Raw genomic sequence first — 22,621 nt, 5'->3', positions numbered from 1 at the left:
GGAGGAGTTCTCCAGGTGAAGACACTTCCACACAACCTCAAAAAAGGCTCTGGAAAAGCTGGAGCTGCTTCAAAGGCAGCCACAGCCCCCTGGGGCAAGAGAGGGCTCATGAGAGGGAAGAATGTCAATTATTGCCTTAGCAGCATCACTGACAAAAATGACAATAATATCTCCTGGGTCAACAAAGGCTATTTTAATCTCCCAGAAAGTGTTCTTTCATTTCATAAACAACTTCCTCTGGCTATTTGGTACATGAGACATTTGCTGGTTTCAGCTCAGTTATTAACATCACTCCGTTTTCCAGCAAAGCTTAGATTCCCGACTGGAAGAAGATAGGCAAGAAAAATCAAATCATTTTTTAGCTGCTGTTTTTTAAAATAATTATTTGTTACATCTGCCTAATTTGATTGTCCTTCAGAACCACACAATATGCTGAGACTGAAGAACCTACAAGAGAAGAAATTCTTTCCCCCTTTTGAGAGGTTACTGTATGCATTCACAGAGGAATTCAAGGTCCAGCTGGGATAAAGAGGATTTTTTTTGAAGAAAAGGAGCATCCCCAGGCTGGCACAGGGATACAGGGATGATTTACACACTTACAGGAGCTTAACCATGCAATTAAGGTAAGATTTGACAGTAACTTCTGTATCTTAAACCAGGCAATTATTTCAGATTATCCTTCCTTCTCACCCTTGGAAAGAGCTGAAGCACCTTTTATTGATTTTATAGGAAAGAACCTCTCCAAGTGGAATAAATGAACTGGCAATTCCTCGGCTCTGCCTGGGAATGCACAGAGCTCTATCAGAACCCTCTGGCAGCAAAGGCAGGCCAGGACTTTTGGAAAAGCCTGATCTCCTGAAGAAGCACCACGTGGAATATTCCCATCAGGAGGAACTTACGCTGCGTGACCTCCATCTCCGGGAAGTAGAAGAAGCGCTCGTTGCACATGTTGCCCTCACAGCAACAGAAAAACACCTCAGGGCTGTCCTTCTTCTCTATGCAATCATTCCTGCAAGAGAAAAGAGTCAAATGGTCATTAATCTCGAGCTGGGTTGTTTTTGTTCTGGAAAAAATATGTGCCCATCTTTAAAATTTCTAAAGTGAACATCATTAAATTGCCCAGGATAACACAGTGTCAAAGTAACAGCTAAACCTAATGAAATAAATTAAATTTTGATATTTTATATTGCAATGAAATTTTATTACAAGAGAAACACATTTTTGCTGTTTTTAAGACCAAGTTAAAGAAAGCCACCAGAAGGACACTGAGGAGCAGTTCACAATCTAGATTTTAACAGGACAAACAAGGGATCAAACAGCTGGTGCTTGACCATAAACCCACAGGACAGGGCTGGAGATAAGTGAGAAGGAGAAATTTTAAATTTTATTATACTTGTAGAAAGAAATGATAAAATTTCTACAATTTCCTCTGCCTACATTATGCTCAGGGACAGGGTTTATTTCACTGAATTAACTGCAGGAAAGACTTTTTTATTAATACTCTGTTAACAAATAAGCTGAAACTATTCCCATCAAGAAAGAAAAAACAGGCACCAACCAGGAGCCAGCCTGACAGCAGAATTGGAAAAGCCTGAAGAAATACTGAGGGATTTTAAACACAGCTGAACATTGTCAAGGAAGTTTTGGGCTCATCTTCAAAACTTGGGGTTATTCCCTAGAGCCAGCTCTTGCTGTCACCCTGTCCCGTGGCTTCCAGGGAACATTTTCTCTTTGATGTCCTTAATCTGCTGCTGTTTGGAGTCACCCCCACGAACTTCCAGAGCAGTAAAACCACCCCATGCTCCAAAGATAAGATTTGGGCTGTTTTGGACAAACACAGCACTGTGTGTGATTAGCACAAGTTACTTAATGAGGACTTACTCTGTTTCCAGCTCTTTCCTTACCGTCCTTCCTGCATTTGATTTATTTTTCCAATTTCTTTTCTTTGCTCAAGGGAGAATTTAATCTCACAACTTTAGGATTTTTTAAGATTGTGGAATTGAGCTTTAAACTGTCACTAAAGCAGAAAACATCCTGGTGTGGGGGGCAACTTGATTTGGGAGAAAGGGCGGCAAGGCTTTCTTCTAACAATTCAACTTTTAAGAAACACAAAGGAAAACTTTTCTAAAATATTGCTGAAATAATTCCTAAATACTTTTTAATGAAGATCCACTGTGGATCTATTTCTTAATTCTCTGTCTTTTCAGAAAATAAATGTTTTGGCCCAATACAACCCAGAAGAATATTTAAAAAACTGCAACACCATTGCTTAAGAGAGTCATGACCTTTATTCAGTCAGCATCTAACAAACCCCAAGTCCTGCTGTTACTGCTCGTGGGTACTTTCTAGACCATCTGTTAGCAACAAAATAACAAGGAATTTAGAATATTCTTAGAGCTGCCATTGAGCTTATTAATAAACTGCCAAAATACTTCCATGATTTGGTAAATTGCAGACACGAAGTGCTGACTTTCCAACTCTAAAGACTTTGGAAAAATCAACGAGAGAATTTTGCATCCTGGTTGCAATAATTATATTTGCACTGTTTGGCAATAACAAGGCACTACAGAATCTATTATTAATGGGCCAAAAAAGAATAAATGAAATACCTGGGTTCTTTTAAGAAGGTAAGACAACTGCAAACAAGACAAAGTACTCACATGAAGTCCGGTCCCTAAATACAAGTGTGCATCTAAAAATAAGGTAATTATTCACGGACTCATTTGTCTCAAGCCGTGGTTCCAGAGGGGATGACGTAGAAATTATGGAGAGGCAAAGAGTTTACAGTGACAAATCAATTTTGAAAATTCCTAGGAAAACTCACCTGTCATAACAATTGATGTCATCCAGCCAGCAGCCTTGCTTCACAATTTCAATTGATCCAGAAATATTCTTCCATGTAGCAAAGCAGTGTCGCCTTTTATCTTTATCACCATAGCAGGGCTCGATCCCACTGCGATTGGTTTTATCCTTTTCCCAGTTAGCGTTGTAGTAGATGCACTCCTGTGTTTCTGATCTGCCCAGGATGGCACCTGGGAGGAATGGGAAGCACAATTAAATGGAATTCTGAAGAATCAGGCATATGAACCAATGGAAGCTGTATAAAAGTATCATTTACTGCTTGTACCAATGTGCCCTCTCTCCCCTCTTTTTAATAAAGACAGAAAACACGTAAAGTTCAGCAGCATTCCAAGTGTTGAAACATGAAACAAAGATCTTCTGTGAAGTCAAACACTGACTTGCATAACTTAGCAAGATTTGCAGAAATGAAGAACAAGTCATGGCAATACTTCTCCATGAATAGCAATAGCAGAGAAAATTTAGAATGCTGAGCAGCGAAGATTTAATTAAAATATTTGCCAAACCAGGAGATTTAGCCAGGAAAATTCACCAAAAGGCATTTGTGCTTCTTATCTTGTTACATGAGCCAAAAGAGCAGGGAGTTCATCTCAGAAACCCCCAAAAAAGCCAAGAGGTGTTTGGGGGCAAGGGCATCACAGAATCCAAGAATGGTGTGGGTTGGAAGGGACCTTAAAGTCCATTTAGTGACCATGTAGGAAACCACTCTGGGATTCTGGGATTCTAGTGGAGATAACCTCAGAGTTAATGGGATATAAAGCACCAGTCTGGTTCCTGCAGAGGCGAAGGGTTGTTGGGAAGCAAAAGTGTTAACAAAATACAGGAAGGGAGTAAGAACTGCATTTTATGCCTGTTTTTTATCTTGTCTGACACTGCCCAGAGTGTGCCATCAATCTTCATGGAAGCTCCACCATTTAACTTGTATTAAACCCATGGAGAAACAGAGAGGGAGCTCGAGGAGGTGGAGAATCAGAGGATCCACTGAGGCAGGGCCAGGAGGATGCCAAAGCACTTTGCCTGTATTTATCTATACATTTAATATTTTTAACACATTACACAGCACCCTGAAGATCAGACTGGAAGAGGTCTCCCACAGCAGATTTTTATGTATTTACTTGCATCACCTCCTTTATCCACATTTATCCACAAGAAATGTGATCCAGCAACCATTCCCGCCCATTCCTGAGGATAACGAGGATTATTCCCATCTGAGCCTTGCTGCAGCCCTGGGAGAGCTGAGCCCAGCACTGCCCATACTGAGCATCCCACATTGCTCCTTCCCAAAGTCCTGCCTCTGACGCATTCCCAAAATAGGCCGAGGCCGCCGCTTCCATGCTTTGGGCAGGAGGCTGGCGGATCAATGGGAGAGGGGCAGGAGCCAGCTGGGAACGCTGCGAGGTACAGCCTGGGAACCATTATATTCCTTGTGCTGCCACGGCCTGACCTTTACAACTCTCAGCTATGGCAAGAAACAGATGAGGCAACAGATTGAACAATTTGGTTCTGTCAGTGCAATAAAGCAGAAGTCCTGGATTTCTCTCACACGTGCCATTGCTTTTCTCCCGCTGCCAAGCCGAGCTTTGAAGGACCACAGACAAGCTGAATTTTATAAAATTCAGGAACTGCAGTAAAACTATCGTTGCATAAATATTCTGCTTATTCCTGTCTTCTTTATAGTCAGGTTTTCTTATCCATTAGTTTTTTAATCCATTAATGCTCTAATCAGTGACTGGCAGCGGTCGCTCTTGGTTTAATGACCTTGGATCTGGCTGGGGCTTCTCACCTGAACGGGCACCTGCAATAGGTCTGGCCAGACTAACCCAGGCTTGGACAGACCAGGACAATCCTGGATTAATCTTCCCAAGCAGAAAATCAGGAACATGATGGAAGCAAGGCAAGAGGAGAAGGGGAACCACACAAAGAAGGCAGCCCTGAGCCCATCTGCTTCCAACCAGCTCTGCCGTTCCCTCCACAGGGATGGAGCTCCCAGGGGAGAAGGGCAGCTGGCATTCACAATAAAGCGAATTTATTACGCAGAGCAGGTCTCTAATGAAACTCCTGTACCCGTTCCAAGTGCACATGGAATTGCCAGGTCCTCAGAAACCAATTCCTGAACCTCAAAAGGCAAAATGCTGCTGTTGAAAGAAGCCATAAGCAAAACTCCAGCAGTGTCCTATGGATAGAACGTGAGGTAAAGCTTGGGAGGAAAACACACTGGGAAAGCAAAGGGCACTGAGTACAGAACAGGGTTTAGTTTGGGCACGTTAGCCAGATCCCACTGGATGTCTGTGTGTTCCCACTGCAGCTCCAGTGCTGCTCTATCCCTCACACTCGTGCCCATCCACAACAGTGACAGAGGGAACAAAACCAACACTCGAACTTCTGAACCACTGTTAATACAGGAAACAGCAGAACTGGGAGCAGTTCCATTAGAGAGTACATGTGCAGCCTGGAAAACCTCACCTCAGGAGGAGCTGGAAGCATTGGCTGCCATTTTTCAATCAGAAAGACTGAATAACTGGAAAAAATCTACCAGTTTTTCAATTAAAAAGGGGCAAACAGTGAAATCTCTGCACAGCTCCTAAGGACTAACACGGCCTTAATTCAGGAAGGGATCACTGGGAAAAGGTGCTGGATGGAACAGGAATTGTCTCTTACAGGTGTCACCACGTTACACCCAGGGGGGAAAAAAAAAGACAGAAACTCCTGGGAGTTCATCATCCAACCTTATCCACTAAACCTAGAACTGAGCAACACAACCTCATGGGTCTGTAATGCAGGAATGGTTTCCTGGTACTTTATGTGCGATGTGATAATGATCATCTCCCTCCTTTTCCAGGGAAGACTTCAACACTTCCCACGTCCTACCCTCATTCCCAAACCCTGCTTTTGCTGCATGATTAGTTGGTGACACCATGTAAAGACACAAAGGGCAAAGGGAACTGAATCTGTGAGCTCTCACTGGTTTATGAAATGTAACAACATTTTCACGCTGAAGTCATGAAAGTTGATGAAAAGCCTACAAAGATTAGTTTGATGGTGCCAAGGACACTTTTTTTTTTTTTTGCTATTCCCTAGAAAACTTACAATATATAAAAGAATTAAAGAGTGAAGTTCAGTCTGGCAGACACCTCTGCCTGTAACAGAAAGGTTACTTAAATTCTGTTATATTTGAGATGAATTTGAGCCCTTTAAGCACTGAAATACAAGGAATGGAGCAGTTTATTAGAATAAACCAGCAGAGCAGAGAGGCCTGAAGCACCACAGGGACTGAGTAACTTATAGATAGAATGGCCCATTCACCAAAATATCTCCATTGTAACACGCTGTTCTAGAGGAACAGAAAAGAACAGAAAATGCAGCATAAATAGAAATAACACCTTGGGAAAAAAAACTTCAGCTGCTGCACAGGTACCTTTTTCAAGTACTTGCCCATATGTTTTATTCTATTTGTTTCCACAGTGATCTCAAACACTTTCTAGCCCTACAAATATATCTAAGAACAGACTACAAATATAGACTGAAAAGGCCCAGCTTTGATGTTTCCGCAAGCAGGAAGCAGGATTTTATCATTCTCTATTTTTTCTGATAACACCCAGGGGAATATTTCTCAAAGGAAGAAGAAAGAAGTTATTTCCAACCTAATAAAGCAAACTGAGTTCCAAGAGAAAGGACTTTTTCTGTCCTCCTTTTACATGCCACGATGTCCCCAAACTTATTTTGTTGATTTTTAGACTAATATTAGTCCTATTCTCACTGTTCTCAATGCTCCCAGGTCAAACAAGGACTGTACTTCAGATGAGCTGAGCCAAAGTACATTCATTAAATCCAAACACAGCAGCAATTAACTCAGGCAACGCAAGAACTGCAAAAAAGATAAACAAGGCAGGGAACCAACAAATCACCTGCACTGCTGCCACACTGCCCTGGGAAATTTCAAAATTTAAAGATTAACCTGATGGTCCAGAAAGCTGCTTTCTTTTTCTAAAATAGTCTTTAAAAATAAATTAAGTTTGCAACTCTTGAACAGGGGTAAACTTGGTAAGTTTTAGTGTAAAGTTTTGTATAGCAAGAGCTGCATTTTTCTCCAGGATTATAGTGGGGGGAACAACAGGAAATCTGTATTTGCTAAGATATCTCATCATGTACTTGGAAAATATTTCAATTTTTTTGCAGTTCACACCTTTTCAAAATGGAAAATTTGTAGGGATGAGCCTGCCATAGAAGTATGAAATTCTGGAGCTGAGATAACACTTCTGAAAAAGAAGGAGAGAAGAATCTAGTGCTAGAAAATCGAAGGATGATCTACCCAAAATCTACACTAAGTCTTAAGAGCACAGGTTTCCCAGTAGAGTGGAAACTATGGAGGATGATGCCACCTAAAACCAGGGAACAGAAGTGAGAGGGAAGCAGGGGAAGGTGAGAGGAATAATACCGGTATTGTTAAAAACCCCTTGCAGCCCCTGGTTTGCTTGGTGGACAGTAACACAAAACAACTTTTTTTCACTCTGAGTCTTCTGGACTTACGGTATGGAAAATAATTTTTAGAGTCAGCTGCTCTAACCAATTGATGATGCTATTTTACATATATAGATATATCTTGGTTTTATTTGCATGGTGTTCTTGCTGAAGGAAAAAAAGCTGGAATTACTTTTGCAATTTGTTCCCTCAGTCCCTCCCAGCATTGATAGAAGAAATTAATAATGCTGTAATAGGATTTTGTAGAGAACTTCCATTTTCTGCCTTGTACTTCCAAATATCTTATTTAAGCCTGGATTTAAGGAAGTGGGAAAACCCCCAGATCTCTGGTGGCCAAGTTTTCCAGAATCCCTTCAGAGCAAATCACATGGCAGAAAATGGAGAAAAAGGGTCAGTGGCCATCTCTGTTCTTTAGGTAGAAATTAAAGTGCCACTAAGAGCTGGTTACCCCCGAGATAAAGATTGTCATCCTTTGGGAATCTCCAGAGACTTGGAGTTAAGTGTTATTTTTCACACTCCCCAACTTCAAGGGAACACAGTAAAACACAGGCTGATGTTTTCAAGTTCAAACATGCCACTGCTGTCACTGCGAGGTGTGAGCAGCACACAGCACAAACACCTCTCAGCCGCTGCCTGATGATTTTTGTAGGGGAAAAAAGCTTGACAGATCCTATAAATTGTTTGGTTTGAGGCACAGCCTTGGGGCTGCACTCGCCTCAGGTGCTGGTGGCTTTTAGGCACTGCTGGTCAAATGTCCCCTCCCTGGCACGATTACAAGATGGTTAAAATATTTCACAGTCGGTAACAAAGAGCTCAAAAGTTTAAATTCTACAAGACTGAGATGTTGGAAAAAATGGAATAGGGCCAAACAGGCACTAATGCTAGAAATGCCCAGTTCCCACTTTGGATTATCCTCCTCTCCCCAATGCAAAAGCCCAAACACCAAGAATAATAGTAAGGAGAAACCTCAATTAATTTTTTGACATTAAAACTTGCAAACTGGGGTTCTGCTGCACCCTCATGATCCTCATGATCCACCTACTCCTGGATTGCAGCTCAGGGAAGCAGCTGCCTGGAAGGAGACAGGGATTCTCTTCCATTGCACACAGGAGTGACACCATTTCCACACAGAATCTTGGAATGCTGTTATTAAACTAAAAAAGAGGCCCCACAGCATGAAAGGCACCAATTAAGCACCTAAATAAACCACCTAAGGACACCCAGACTGGATCAGGAATTATGAATCGTTCTCAGAGATGAGTCTCATGCTGGTGGTGGCAACCAGAAGCATTTCTATTTTGGGACCTGCCAGGGAGTTTCCCGGGAATGATCTCAGATACCTGTCAGAGCTGTTCCTCTGATCTGAGAAGCCCAAAGCAGCAGAATCCTGCAGTGCTGCAGCTCACCAGATATGGGGAGCTCCTCTCAGTAATGATGAATCCCAATGGATTTCGGGTCAAAATTATCCTTTTTGGGGTTGGTGTTTGTGGAGGTTCTTCTCTGAGCTACAAAAGTTCCTAAGAACTTCCCAACCATGAGCTATGAAACGTTTAGGATTTTCTTCAGTGGAGGGTTGAAATTCCTGCAGCCTCATGGAGATGGGAAATTTGAACATATTAATCACTTCATTAAAAAGCATTGGGAAAGCTTCATTTTAGCTGTCTCCAAATTTCCTTCTCTGGTCAGGCTGTAAGAGAAGATCAGGAAATGACATTTTCTGCAACCCTTCTCCTGCACTGCTTGTTTCACGCATCTTCCAGGATCCTGTTCAATACAATTAGTGTCAATACTTCACCTCTATGCATAAAGAGAAATAAGGAATCTCCTCTTCACAGACTCCCTTCTGACCCCTCAAAAACATCACAGGAAAGTTCAGCCAGGCTAATTACAAGAAATTATTCTACCTTTTGCCTCCCAAGTCAGTCAAGCACAATGCAAATGGAACAGTTTGACTGCAAAGCAAACAGAACCACACACCAAGTCAAACAAAAACACAGTCAAGACATCTAAGAGGCAAGCATCCAACTCCACATTTGATGTTTCCTCCACATGATATATCCAACCCCCACTTCTTTTTCTGTCTTACAGGACCTTATATAACTATCTAAAAGACAACAGGACCAGTGTGATTCTGCCTTCAACTCAGCTCTCCAACAAATCTCTCTGTGGGTGTCGTGTCCCACTCGGTGCTATTGCAAGCAAAAACACCACCCAGTTATCCTACATGTGCTGATCAAGCTTCTTATTTACATTCCAATTCTTTAGCCATCGCTATACTTCTCTTTTTTTTTCTGTGGTTACAACCAAAACCCCAGCATAAACACACTTACAACCAGGTTTTTTTAAGAATTTTTAAAACATCAGCGGTATCCTTTTCCTTCAAGCTGGCCCAGCAAAATTTCCAAGTGCTGAGCTCATGGGCAGGAGCTGCATGGTCAGTGCACATCCACTGCCCAGCACATCCAGACAAGCTCCAGCTGCCCTTGTCCAGATGGCAGCTGGACAGGAGGAGAGACAGGTCCCACATTTGTGTAAACACCCAGAGGGATTACCTGGGACCTGCAGGCAAACAGGATAACGTGGAGGGGAAAAGGCAGAACCCAGCCGCGAAAAACTCAAACCATTAAATGTTCCTACTCCACTGAGCTGGAAACCTTCCTTACCCCTCCCTCTTTCAACTCTCCAACTTATTTATGGAGAATCATCACTCTGAGCTTCAGTCTGGATTCCACATAGCCCACGATCCTGGGGTTTTGTATTTTCATTTTCATTTCCCCACCTCATCCCAACAGGACTTCCCAAGTTCATCCTGCTCATACATGTGGCCAGAACTCCAGTCAGGACTTCAGCTATTCCCAAGGACTTCTCCAGTATGGATACTGGGTTTGTTTGCTAGGAAATACTCCTTCAGAAGCATTTTGGGATCAGCTGCATCACTAAAGGATGTCACTGGCAGCTCGTGGTGTCTGCTCTGATGCAAGAGCCCAGTTTGAAAAGCATTTTGGAGCTGTAGCGCAATCAAAAATCCGACTGAGCTGTGCAGCCTCAAACAGCTGAACTGGCACAAATGAGTGGAAGTAATTCCTTCCTTCAGCCACTAAACTTAAATAAATGTCAGGCTGCAGCATTACACATCTGAGTAAATACCTATCAGCATAAAAATGCTAATATGTTTGTGACTGCTGAACTCTCTTCCTGAAGCAAAACATCTACATAACCCCAAACTTCACTGTATCTGTTTAATTCCATTTCCACTGTCCAGTCCTGTAGAGATCAAATTCCAAACCTTGTCTACATTGAAAGAATTTTAAACTTTGTGTCTTCATGCTCTGAAATCAGTGTTGATTATATTTAAAAATCCAGCAAAACTTCCTCTTTACCTCCAGCTAAAGAGGCTGTCACTTGAAATGGATTTTCTCTTTGTCCCCTCTCAGGCTGCCTCATTTTGCTCCCCGTGCCAGACTGTAATCTGAAGATTAAGTTAAAAATCCCATTTCTAGAGCTTGAAACAACCATGTTTACAGACAGAACCACTGTTGACATGGCCAGCACATCCTCTCCAAAGTCAACTCTGCCAGCCCTCAGCTCCAAAGACAACACCAGGGCTCAGCTGCAGCTCAGCCCTGCCAACCACAGCACTCATCCTCAAGGAGCAGATCCCAGGACCACTGAGGGAGGGAAGAGAAGATGACAAAGACTTTTTTGACTCAAGTTTCTTATTCTGGACTTGTTTTCCAGGGATCAGGGAAATCCAGAGTCCAGCTACCTTATGGAGTCTTCATTAAGTAAATGTTTTCACTCATAATTTAAATACTCTGACCATTTTTAACCCCCATCATCACCTTTTCATGCTCCAAAGACACTCCAAGTGAGCTTTCCCTCAGGAAGTGAGAACTGACAGATTTCACTAAAAATCACTATTAGGACTGTTTTTACAGAGAATAAATTCGGATATAAGTGACTGGTAAACTATTAAAAAATCATTTATTTAAGATTCAGAAGAAGAAAACAGCAATGGAACAACAAAGCAACTTCTTCACGCACCTCAATATAAAACTATTTTTCTCTTCCATTTTTCCGAATCTTTGTGGATTCTCATGAAGCAGATTTTGCTGTCCACTCATCCTCTTTTCAAAAAATGTTATTACTAATTGTATCCAGAAAAGCAAGACCAACACCCAAAAGAACAAATCCAAAAAAGAAGCATTTCAAGATCAAAAGGAGATTATTAAAGTCAGCATAATACATATTAAAACTTAACTCTTTTTGTATTTCTAATCAGAGCTTTAAGAACAACTGACTGGAAAAGGGAGCAATTAAAAATTACAATCTTAAAAGTCTTTTCAGAGCCTAACTCTGTAGTAGGGACTTTAAAAACATGCTGCATATTGGCCACCCAGCACATTTATTGGCATTAAAACATTAAATGCAGCAACTCCAGCTCCTTTAAATAAATCAGCTCTGATCTAACATGAGATTCAAATCAATACAAAAGTAATGCAAGACAGCAGGTTTTATTTCTCTTACCTGCCTACAAGCACTTACAAATAGTTTATGTTTCCATGTTTGGTGTTTTTCTTAAGGAAACAACTTATTAAAAAGAATTGCTGTTAAATTCCAGCAACTTGTACTCCTTAAAATAAAAATTTGGAGGATTTATATATATATACACATATTTATATAAAACCTACCAACTAATTTAGGAAAAAACCCAACTAAGAAAAAGAAGACCAAAATATTCTTATTTCTGGTTCTGTATGAGTAGCAACAAATCTGATGTCAATCTACACTATCTAATTTAACAGCACAAAAATACCTTTTAGAAACTGCCAGAATTATCTCTAAGTATGAAAAAATTAAGATGGGTTTTAAAGGTTTTAAGCATCTAGACATTTAAAAATGAATAAATCAAATTCAATCTCATTTAGGAATCATTCACACAGGCTGAGGGAAATGCAAGTCAACAGGAGCATCACTGTTAGGAAAAGTATACAAAACAACACTAAAAAAGTGCTACTGGATATCAGAATTTTGGTAAAACACCCCCTGATTCTACAGCCCACACCTGACACAGCATGATAATCCCAAGCTATTTCAGTTTATAGCTTGCACGTCAATGAAAAAACTGCCTTCAAGTGTTCAACTGAGCCAGTGCTGCTTCATTTCACTTGGCAAGGAAGCCTTAAAAACCCATTTGTTACAAAAACGTTATACCAAAACTGCAGTGTTAACTTTTCAGTGTGCTAATTTGGAATATTTGGATAATTTACAGGAATTCTGTTAAGAACTGACTTTCAAGAGGCCCTGCACAGATCCCAACCACACCAGGATCTATATTTAGAACAGCAACTCCAGTTCAACCAGTCCATCAGTTCTCTACTGGGTGATGCCTTTAAAGCACGGGCAATCCAGATCTGCTGGCTGAGACTTGCATTAAAATATTTGCTTTTAATTCATTTTCCCCCTGATGCAGCATCAACATTCAGGCAAGATTACAGATCTCCAGAATGATAACCGTGTTGTAATATAAAAATATTAATTTTTGCTACAGAACTAAAAAAAAATAAATTTAAAAAAATCACACATAACTGCCAAGTCACAACAAAGCCAGAACAGTTTTAGCATTTCATAAAGATTGGGGGAAAAATTAAGTAATGAACAAATACAGAGCAATGCACAACTCGCTGCTTCCTATAATGGATTTCCAAGTGGGTTTTGACAGCTAAATATTATTTAACTTATTGTCTGCAATGCCTTAGGTCTAGTCTCTGTTTCTAGGAGGCCTCTTAAGGCATCATCTGGTTACTTCTCTATCGTTCTGTGTATTGGATGAGCTCACAGAGCCCGGTTCCCAAACCTGGATTTAAGACACCACTGTGGTCTAGAAGCTACAAATATTTTCTACACTGTAACCAACAGACTGGAAAAAAAGCACTCAGTGGTGGCACCGACAAAAACTGAAATAGAAAACAAACCCCATCCACTTTAATATTTAATGGAACTACCCAAAATGTTTTAATGTTTTACTGACCGACCAAGAAATAGATTTAGTATTAAAAGGTTTACCTTCACTTCAAACTTCCCCATAAAATACATCGAGTTCTCAAATCGGCCCTAAACAATCTTAAGGAATAAATAAGGGAATAAACAGCAAATCAGAATATTTCAGATCTTGGAGAAACCACTTCAGTTGTACTTGGTGCACACAAATGAGGAGCTGCTTGTCTCCCTAAGCAGGCACAGATTTAACACCTAAACAGAGATTTGAGAAACTCACGTCCTTCAGCTCTTCTGCTCTGCCATACAGAATTGAAAATTGTACTCTGATAAAATGTACTTTATTTGGGTACTTTGCTGCATTTGACCCTTTTCCAGACCCTGAAGCAATCCAGCTCCATCCCCCAGAGCTGGAAGGGTGGAAATCAGGAAGAAAAATCTTGCTGGAGCCGAATGCAATGGATAATAACAGATCACCAATATCAGAGCTGACACAAATACAGCTGAGCACAGCACAGGATCAAAGCATCCTCCACCTTCCCTCAGATCTGGATCCAACAGCAGGGGAAAAACCCACTCCGTGCTCACCTGGTTCACTCCCTGGGAGTTTAACTAACTAACTAATTTGGAATCACATCTGCTGGATCTGAAATAACCCAAACTACTCTTTTAAGATACAAAATAAACATTTTTGATACTTGCTTAAGTATCCAAATGTGCATTTTCTCCAGCATTTAGAGATGATACTGAATCTCTTTCTCTACAAACAAATACAGTTACAAAAAACCAGCTAAGAGACTTTCTGGCATTCGCGAAAGGAAGATGATAAATGTAATACAACCAGTTTTAATCAAGATCAAAGCTGTAGGAGAATGCAGACAGACAGTCTAGACTGCTTTACTTTGAAAGCCTAAGCATATAAAGCAACATCTGCAAAGAACATTAATCACATTTAGTCCACAATCTTATCACCTCCCAAGCAAGCAGAAACAACTTTTACTTAAAAGTCATATGCTTCTATGTGACAAGCATTTTTAATTATCTTTAAATTAGATATTTATCACTGATTACAAAGCTGTTCTGTTCACTTTGAAATAAGCTGATGTAATTTGAAATACACTTGCAGAGTTCCCTGGACAAAGAATGCAATAAAGTATTGGTAAGGAAGCTTAGTGAACAGCAACAATCATTTTACACCGCTGGAATAAAGCGGGAATTCTCTAAATACTGAATTAAGTTCTGATTTGCTCCTCTGCATTTCAGACCATAACTCAGCAGGCAGCAATAAAGTGTAAGATTTTCTGCACAGTTTTCTTTAGCTTTGGGAAATGACTTGAGAAGATAAATAATCAGCTTCTTTTCAATTTTCTTTCTATAAAAAAATTTATCTCGCTCCTACATTTTAAAGGGGAATTAAAAATTGGAGAGATGGTGCATATCTACATATAGAGTATTTATGTGATTTAATGCATACCTTTCAATACAAAAGTAATCTATTCTTTGTTTACCTTGGTTTATTTTGTTTATATTCTGGTCCATTCTCACTTACGATTTTGCCTACTCACTAGCCATCACTTCATTTATTTTATTAAAAGTGTCTTGCATTAAAGTTCTCCCTTCTGCCAAGGTTTTCATACAATCTAGCCTTCAACAAGAGCCTGGCAGAGACAAGCCCACAAAAAAGCCATCATCTTACAACCCTGAGGCAACAGCTGTGAAAATTTACAACATTATAAACCCACAGAGGCAAAGAATAAAACTGGGAATTTCTGCACTAAGCTCAACTTCTCCAGCAGCCCCACATCCCACAGGAGAGCTCGTGAAACGCAGCAGCAAACCCAAAATTTATGAGTCTTATTCAAAAATCTCGGTGTTAAATTCCTCAGTTCAGAACAGAATATGCAGCCTCCCCTGCATCAGGACTCACTGAAAATAGAGATTTTTAGGATTTCTACCTTTCAGCTGGAAATCCCCTCTCTTTGCAGGCGCTGTCAGCCATCCTGCTGCTCCTGGCTCCACGTGGACTGAGATTCCTCAGTCCCTCCATAAATTTATAGACAAAAAGATGATTCCTGAATGGCTTTTTTCCTCAATCCTCCCCAATTTGTCGACTTTGCTGTTCCAATTCTCAGCAGCAGAACAGAGGTTTTCCAGCCCCAGTAACTCATCCCATGCTGAAACAGTGGAGATTTCATTGAATTGCTGTGGAAAAAGCACCTGGTTTGTTCCTCCTGCACAGGCAGCAGCATCCTCCTGAAGCTCTGCAGTGTTCCTGGAGTGCTGGAGTTCATCTGCCTGAGCTATTTAAAGAATTTCCTATCTTTAGGCCTACTGACAACACTTTTTTTATTTTTTAATATAACTTTAACCTCCCACAAAAAGCAGTTTAACAAAGGGAGACTCTGCACACCTTTTGAGACTCCTACACCTGTGGAAATTGGAATGCCTGGAAAAATATCCTCACATACTACGATTTAAGTTCATTTCTTGGTGTTATTTTGTTATTTAACTGGGCACCTCATAGAGCCACATCAAGGCAATCTATTTTCTGGCCAATTTTCAATTTGCTTATCTGATCAATTCTACGACGATTCTTCAAGTTAAAACAAATTACAAGTATTTATGAAGAGCAGGAAATTTTCAAGTGCTGTAGGATACTGCAGAGGCTTTCTCAGAGCTTGGCTATTAATCTTCAAAACCATGGGATTGGTTTGGGCTGCAAAATTTTAATGAGGTGAATTTGACAGAATAACTAGAGCTAGACAGCTGCTTTTAAAAGAGCAAATAAAATTTAGTTTCAATCCGAACTCCAGCTACATGAACTTCAATTTTTATTATCTCATCTCATGGAACAAAGCACGTGGCCTAGGAGAAATAACACTGTGGCTATTTAAAGACAAGCCAGGTTCTGACAGTTCTCCCTGAACTTTCAGTGGAAACCAGGAATCCAAAGTCCATGGATGAATCAGGGATGTACGTGACACAAGAAAACAGCACCACAAACAAAAGCTTTAGCCTGAAAGCACTGCACTTGCTACTACAAGATAATTTGTCTTCTAAATTTAGATAACAATTAAGAAAATGATATCTAGTGACCTGAAATCTGGAAGGCACTTTAGGATATGATTTTGACCTTCTTGTTCTTATTCAAGAACACATTTAAAGCCAGAACCTGAATGCTGTTACTCCATTAAGAAGCTTCTTGACACTCTGACGAAGTAACAGCCTTAAATTTGATGATTAAAACTCCAAGTTCCGCAGCAATAAAAGGCTCAAGAGGGTTCCCTAAACATGTTTTCCACACGTACTCCCCATGCCCAGAGGCAATGGGGTGAATCTCTCCTGCCTCTCAAAGATAAGAGGACAGAGATGACTGTGGATATACTGCGTTAGTTTATTTGGGAGGGACCTGACAGACAGGTGATCTGCTAACAGGATCTGCTAAACACTCCTAGGAAATTACCAGAACATCAGTGAGAGAGGAAAATGACAATTTTTCGGCTATGCTGCACAGAAGATTACAAAAAATACATTTAAGCTACAATTCTGCCTATTAATGCCATTCTCTGATAAGCACAGATTCCCCAAAACTTCCCAGCTCCACCTTAAGCCGTGACAGAAGTGGCTGCTTACAATATGCAGGATTCCCTAGAAATAGCATTCCACCCACTGCACGTGGAAGCAGGTGAGTAAGAGGCAAGGAAGGATCTCTTCATGGAATCTACCATGGGTTAGTATTTAGATTTCACAGCATTTTGGAAAATCAGACCAGCCTGGAGTATCCTGTGTTAACCAAGGCTTGAGAAAGCAGCTATTCAAGGAGTTCTGTTGCCAGCACACAGTAAAAAGATGAAGAAACTTTTCAGGCCAGGATGAGGGAACTAAGAATTCAGAATTTTAACCTCAAAGTTATCAATGCCTGAGTCTTAATACCAAGGGGAAAAAAAATCTGTACTTGAGTACAGGAGTACAAATCACATAAACGAATTTTGATCTGCTTTGCTCAAGCAACGCTGCTGATAAAGAAGCAGGAGAAGCAGAGGACTCAAGACATCAAAGCAACTGAGAAGAACCCAGGACACTCAGTTTGGATTAGCCCTTATCACTGCAATGTCTGACTGTGCCTAAAGTCACCCAGAAGAGCCAGCTGAGAGCGAGCACCACGTTCCACTGAATCTGCTGACAGGGGATGTTTCAGGCTCGCTGAGTGTGAAGAGAATTCAGACATTAACCCAGACTGGGACTGATCACACAAACTCAGGACAGATTCACTTCCCTAACCCACCACAGACTCCGCTGCTCACACCCTGCCCTTCATGCCCTACAGGATCCTCCCCGAGGACACTGCAAAGGCAACGACCATGGAATCACAACCACAGCTACAATTTACCTCTACAAAGACAGACGGCAACCGGAGCGCAGTGAACTTTGCACGGGCTCACAAGTGCTGATTCCACCCCCCACCTTCTGCCACACCGGCTCCAGCCCGAGGAAAACCTGGCCTAGGGAGGGGAAGGACCGCTCCCTTCCAGCAGAAATCCAGAGTCCCAGGGATCAGGGAATCTCCAGGGCAAGGAACACTGCTTTAATGCTGCCCCTGGAAAGTTCTTCAGTGCAAACTCTGAGGCTAAAGCCGGCGTTCTGTGTGGAAGAGATGACGAAACAAATGTGTCCAAACACATGAAGTGTTGTAAAGCACTTTGGTATTAAGCTGCCAGTTCAGCATACAAACAGAAGGTTGGCCTAATTTTAATCTGAATTCTCCTTTTGAGGAGAATTTCAAAAGCATCAGACAATATGAACTGTAGGGTGAACTAAAGGCTTTCGACAGGAGCATTCAGCAATCAGGAATTATGTGATCTGGAAGTTCCATCCAAACCCAAGTTTAATCACCTCTGAACAAACTATTCCTCCCTGAATTTGTCCATCTGTGAGATCATTTTTTATTTCCACATGTTCTGAAACACTGAGTTCTACAGTTTAATTACCCATCATTAGTAGATGTACTTTTTCTGTTTAAAGTACCTTCATCAATCATTTGGGTGGATTTGATGTGAAGCAGCTGGCCAGCAGGCTGAGCAGGAACAAAAGACAAGTTATCAAGGTACTCAGCCCCAAAAGCATCCCTAAATGCATTTCCGTGGTTAGCACACAAAGGTAGGATGTTGGCATGGACTGGGATGGAGAAATTACAGGTACTTAGCAGTATCTGGGTTATTCACTTCCAATTCCCAACCTGATTTAAAACAGAATGATGCTTAAAAGGCAAATCCTTCAAGTTTGATGCTGGGAATTTTTAGAACAGAAAATAACTCAGCAGATTTCAAGTTGTTTATATTTAGTTAAGATATACATGTGCTCATATGGAACCTTTATTCTTAGCTATTGGGGATAAAGAAATATCAACATCCAAAAGAATGCATTTCATTAAGAGCAAAATAAAGACTTTTCAGGTATTAAGGGACAGAACGACGATGTATTTTTAGGGCTTTATTTTCTTTCAGATAGGAAGCACCGGTGTCATGGGGATTGCTGACTTTCTCAAGAAAAATTACGAAGTTGGAGTCTCTTACCCAGAGAAGTCATAAACACAAGTTTAAGGGCTTCTACTGCCAGATGTTGTGTTTGATGGAGAAGTGCTTGTGCTCACACAGAAACAGGTGTTCCTCTTGTCACAGCTGAGGAATTCACTCAGCAATAAATCCTCCTGGCAGGCCAGAAGAACACCAAAGCTTCACAAACGCAACAAAAAATTTACGGAAGAATTTTCATGCCTTGCCTGCTCCAGGTGTTTATCCTGTGGTACTCAATGAGTGTTTGAACGTGAACACCAACAGTTGTATCAGTAAGATCAATAAGGAGCATTTGCCCTTGCAAAGGAGAAGAAAAATGGTCTGCTTTTTACTTTGGATTTTTCTGTTGTTTGGTTGGCTGGCTTTTGTTGTTTGTTTTTTTTTCCCCATGGACAATGATTACCTCCAGACAGCCAACACACCAACAGATATTTGGTAAATCAGTGGCCAAACAGCAACAGTGACTCAACTTTCAGTGTAGCACCCTCAGGAGTGGTTTATTCTGTCCTATCAGGAACAAGTCTGGTGTCATGGAGCCCACACGAGTAATCCGAGGCTTTCCCGAGCTCCCTTCCTTGAAAACCCAACTGAGCCAGAGCCTGACACCTCCCTTCACCCTGGATCTAGTCAGCAGTAACGTCCCAGAGCTAAGGTGGATGTAACATTCCAGCTGCCTTAGTTTCTCCTCTTACGATGTTTATTTAACCACAGTGTTATTTATGCAGAGATACCAAGGTTGGCAATGCCCTGAACTTGGGTATCCCACTTCCCTGTACAGTCAGAGGAGAAATCCAGGACTCCTGACCACAGAGCGTGGAGTTGCCCTGAGCACCTCAGAAGGGAACACTGAGCACAAATTACACAAATTCCTGCCCACAGACCTTACATTTCTAGACTTGATGCCTCCACCCAGCCCAGCCTTCCCAGGACTGAGGCCATCTGCTTAGATTACCAATAACTTTTTTAAGGAATCCACATATTTGCTCTCCACAAGGCAGCTACTGAAAATGCCCTAGAAAAGCTTTGACATTATACTCCCAGGATACAGATCCCAAGAATGACCAGCCTTGTAGAGGGAAGGCGGGCACAAAAGAAACCAATGGACATTTAGGCCTCTGCTCTCCAGTGGTGGCAAGTCATGCACTGGCCTAAATGCCCTCAGGAGAAGCCACCATCTCAAGGAAGGGGTTAAAAATTCTGCTTGAAGCAAAAAGCAACTTGAATATCACAGTTAACTGAAAAAGGAAGAGGGTGATGGAAATAGCAGCCTGGGCCTTGGAACATTGGCTTCTCTCTTCCCTAAAAGGGAGGCTGAGCTGGGAGAGACCATGGTTGGGATAATACCTCAGAGTCGATTCCTGTGTGGTTTTTAAACTGATTTGACTTCCAGTCACGATTTATGCAGCATTTCAGAACACTGCTACTAGAGACCAATTTATCTCCATTTCACTGCCCATGCTTGGATTTCAGCACAGAAGTTGTCCTCATGTAGAATTTCAGGGAAGATTAACAGTAACATGATGTCTGAACAAAGCCCAGCAACAGCCTGAGGCTGACTTCACACTGCAGTGTAACAAAAGGCTGATGAGTTTAGGTGTTGCCCCAAAGACTTGGTTAACAGCTAAACTCTCAGCACCACAAGCTCATCCTGAGCTTTTCTTTCCAGAAGTGTGCTCTGCTGACTGGATGATATTCCTGGTTTAGGGCTTTTGTCAATTCAGTGACTGACAAGCTCCTGACAGGTGTCCTGGTTCTTACACACTTCCCTGGCAACTGGAAGATGCTCCTGGGATGGAGACCTCTCAGAGCAGATCCCGGACAGGATCTGCTCCATGGCTGTTCAGCTGATATGCAAAATTCACCAGAGCTGCCCTTGTTTGTAAACGGGATTCCTGATGCTGCATTAAGTGTTTTGATTCAGTACACTCAGGCATTATCAGTTAGGGTTCTATAGCTAAAGGACATCCCCTACATTCTCCCCTCATCATTTCCAGACCTGTTAGTGCCGTCTCTTCTCTTCTTGGATCAGATTTTTGCATAAAGTTTGATGCTTGCCTGCTCAGAATACATTTCTAATGACATTTGCAGCTAAAATTTGAGTAGCACAAATTAGACACTGCTAAGATTATGTTGCAAATTAGTCTTTTCAAACTGTTTTCTTAAATCTGGGGTGTAACTGGATTTTACTGACCATTGTATCAGCCATTCTGTGATTATGTCAGTCTGAACCTTTTATTTAGTTCTCACCTCATTGTTCCCAGAGAACCTGTGAGATAGAAGTGCCTTTTATCACCTATTCCTTGGAATGACAGAATCACAGAACAGTTTGAGTTGGAAGGAACTTCAAAGCTCATCTCATTCCATGCTCCTGCCATGGGAAGGGACACCTCCCCCTGTCTCAGGCTGCTCCAAGCCCCATCCAACCTGGCCTTGGACACTTCCAGGGATCCAGGAGCCACAGCTGCTCTGGGCAACCTGTGCAAGGCCTCTCTGCTGGTCTGCCTGGAAATCTTGGGCCTAGGGCCCTTAGAGAATAATGTGATACGAAGATATTTAAAAGCAAGGGAAGAGGAAAAATCCCCCGTGAGAACAGACCTCCACTGAGAGCCTCAGAAGAACGCTGAAAAAGAGAAGCGAATTCTTTCTGAAGAAGGAGGTTATTAAAAATGATAATTTTGAGCCATTTTCCCTTTCTCACCCAATATGTGCACAGAACAGCTCCATTCACCAGCACTGAGGTGGCATTTTCCCTTGATAATTCACTTCCTAGGACAATTCAGGCAGACTCCCTGGCAGCCCTTATTCCATCCATCCATTTCCTTGCTCCATCATCTTTCACCCAACTCTTGCCTTTGACACTGAGTGCAGAAAGCTCCGTGCTGTTTTTTCCAGTCATTTCTGCTGCTTTAGCAGATTGGATCAGCCCAGCCCAAAGCCCAACAGCCACAAGGGCTGAGCTCAGAGTGAGGAGTGACTTCAGCATAAAATGGGGATGTGGGTGAGGAATCACACACAGAGAAGAGGAACTCTCGGTCTCCCTGTTCTTCCATCAGTTTTTCTTAAACACCCTACAAGTGAAACAACCTTTTTGGGCAAGTAGAAGGTGATTAACAGGTTTTTGAAGCTGGCTGAACTGCTGGAGGAACAACCAAAAATCACGGATGTTGTGGGCTTACTTCTAAACATTTTTATTACTGAACCTGTAGGTTCAGAATGAAGGAAGGCAGTGGGGAGAAGAGTTCAGATGGGCAACTGAAGCTCCCCCAGAACACACTTTGTCAGCATGTAAATATCCCAAAAGTTCATCAAAAGCAAATTCCAACACACATTTTTTCAGTCTTACACATGAAGAAATAGGAACTCGTCATTTACCTGCTCTCTCCCATCTTCTCTTGGAATGAAAGAGCTTCTAACACAAAGTGTTTGTGACATTGAGAGAAAAAAATCTGGGATTATTAAATTTCAGAGAAATATTTTTGCAAACAAGGTTCTAGGAAATTAATTGTGCTTCATTTGCCATCCATCTGAATGCTTTCAAGCTGCTGGAAAAGCCCAGCTGCACACTGGAGCATCAGGATTTTTCACGAGGGATCCACTCCATTTGCACTGGAATGAAAAGTGGGATCTGTGCTCTCTTGGCTCCCCTGGAAGCCTCTGACCCAAAAGGATGAGATTCAGAACTTTTTCAGCTGAACAGGAAGAGAAAACTTTCA

At 41.5% G+C, this 22,621-nt stretch overlaps 1 protein-coding gene across 2 annotated transcripts in view; it reads right to left on the bottom strand.

Annotated features, from left to right (window-relative positions):
- ACVR2A (activin A receptor type 2A) overlaps positions 1-22,621 on the bottom strand; it is a 50,536-nt gene that overhangs the window by 16,833 nt on the left and 11,082 nt on the right. For both annotated transcript variants that reach the window (XM_048308691.1, XM_048308692.1), the window contains exons 2-3: positions 2,825-3,032; positions 900-1,009 (exon numbers count right to left, since the gene is read on the bottom strand). In XM_048308691.1, coding sequence (XP_048164648.1) covers positions 900-1,009; positions 2,825-3,032 — 318 coding nt within the window. The remainder of the gene's footprint in view (positions 1-899; positions 1,010-2,824; positions 3,033-22,621) is intronic.

Source organism: Corvus hawaiiensis, chromosome 7 (assembly GCF_020740725.1).
Source record: "Corvus hawaiiensis isolate bCorHaw1 chromosome 7, bCorHaw1.pri.cur, whole genome shotgun sequence".
Classification (NCBI taxonomy): Eukaryota; Metazoa; Chordata; class Aves; order Passeriformes; family Corvidae; genus Corvus; species Corvus hawaiiensis.
Note: the sequence above shows the minus strand (reverse complement) of the source record. Positions and strands in the feature narration are given on the sequence as shown.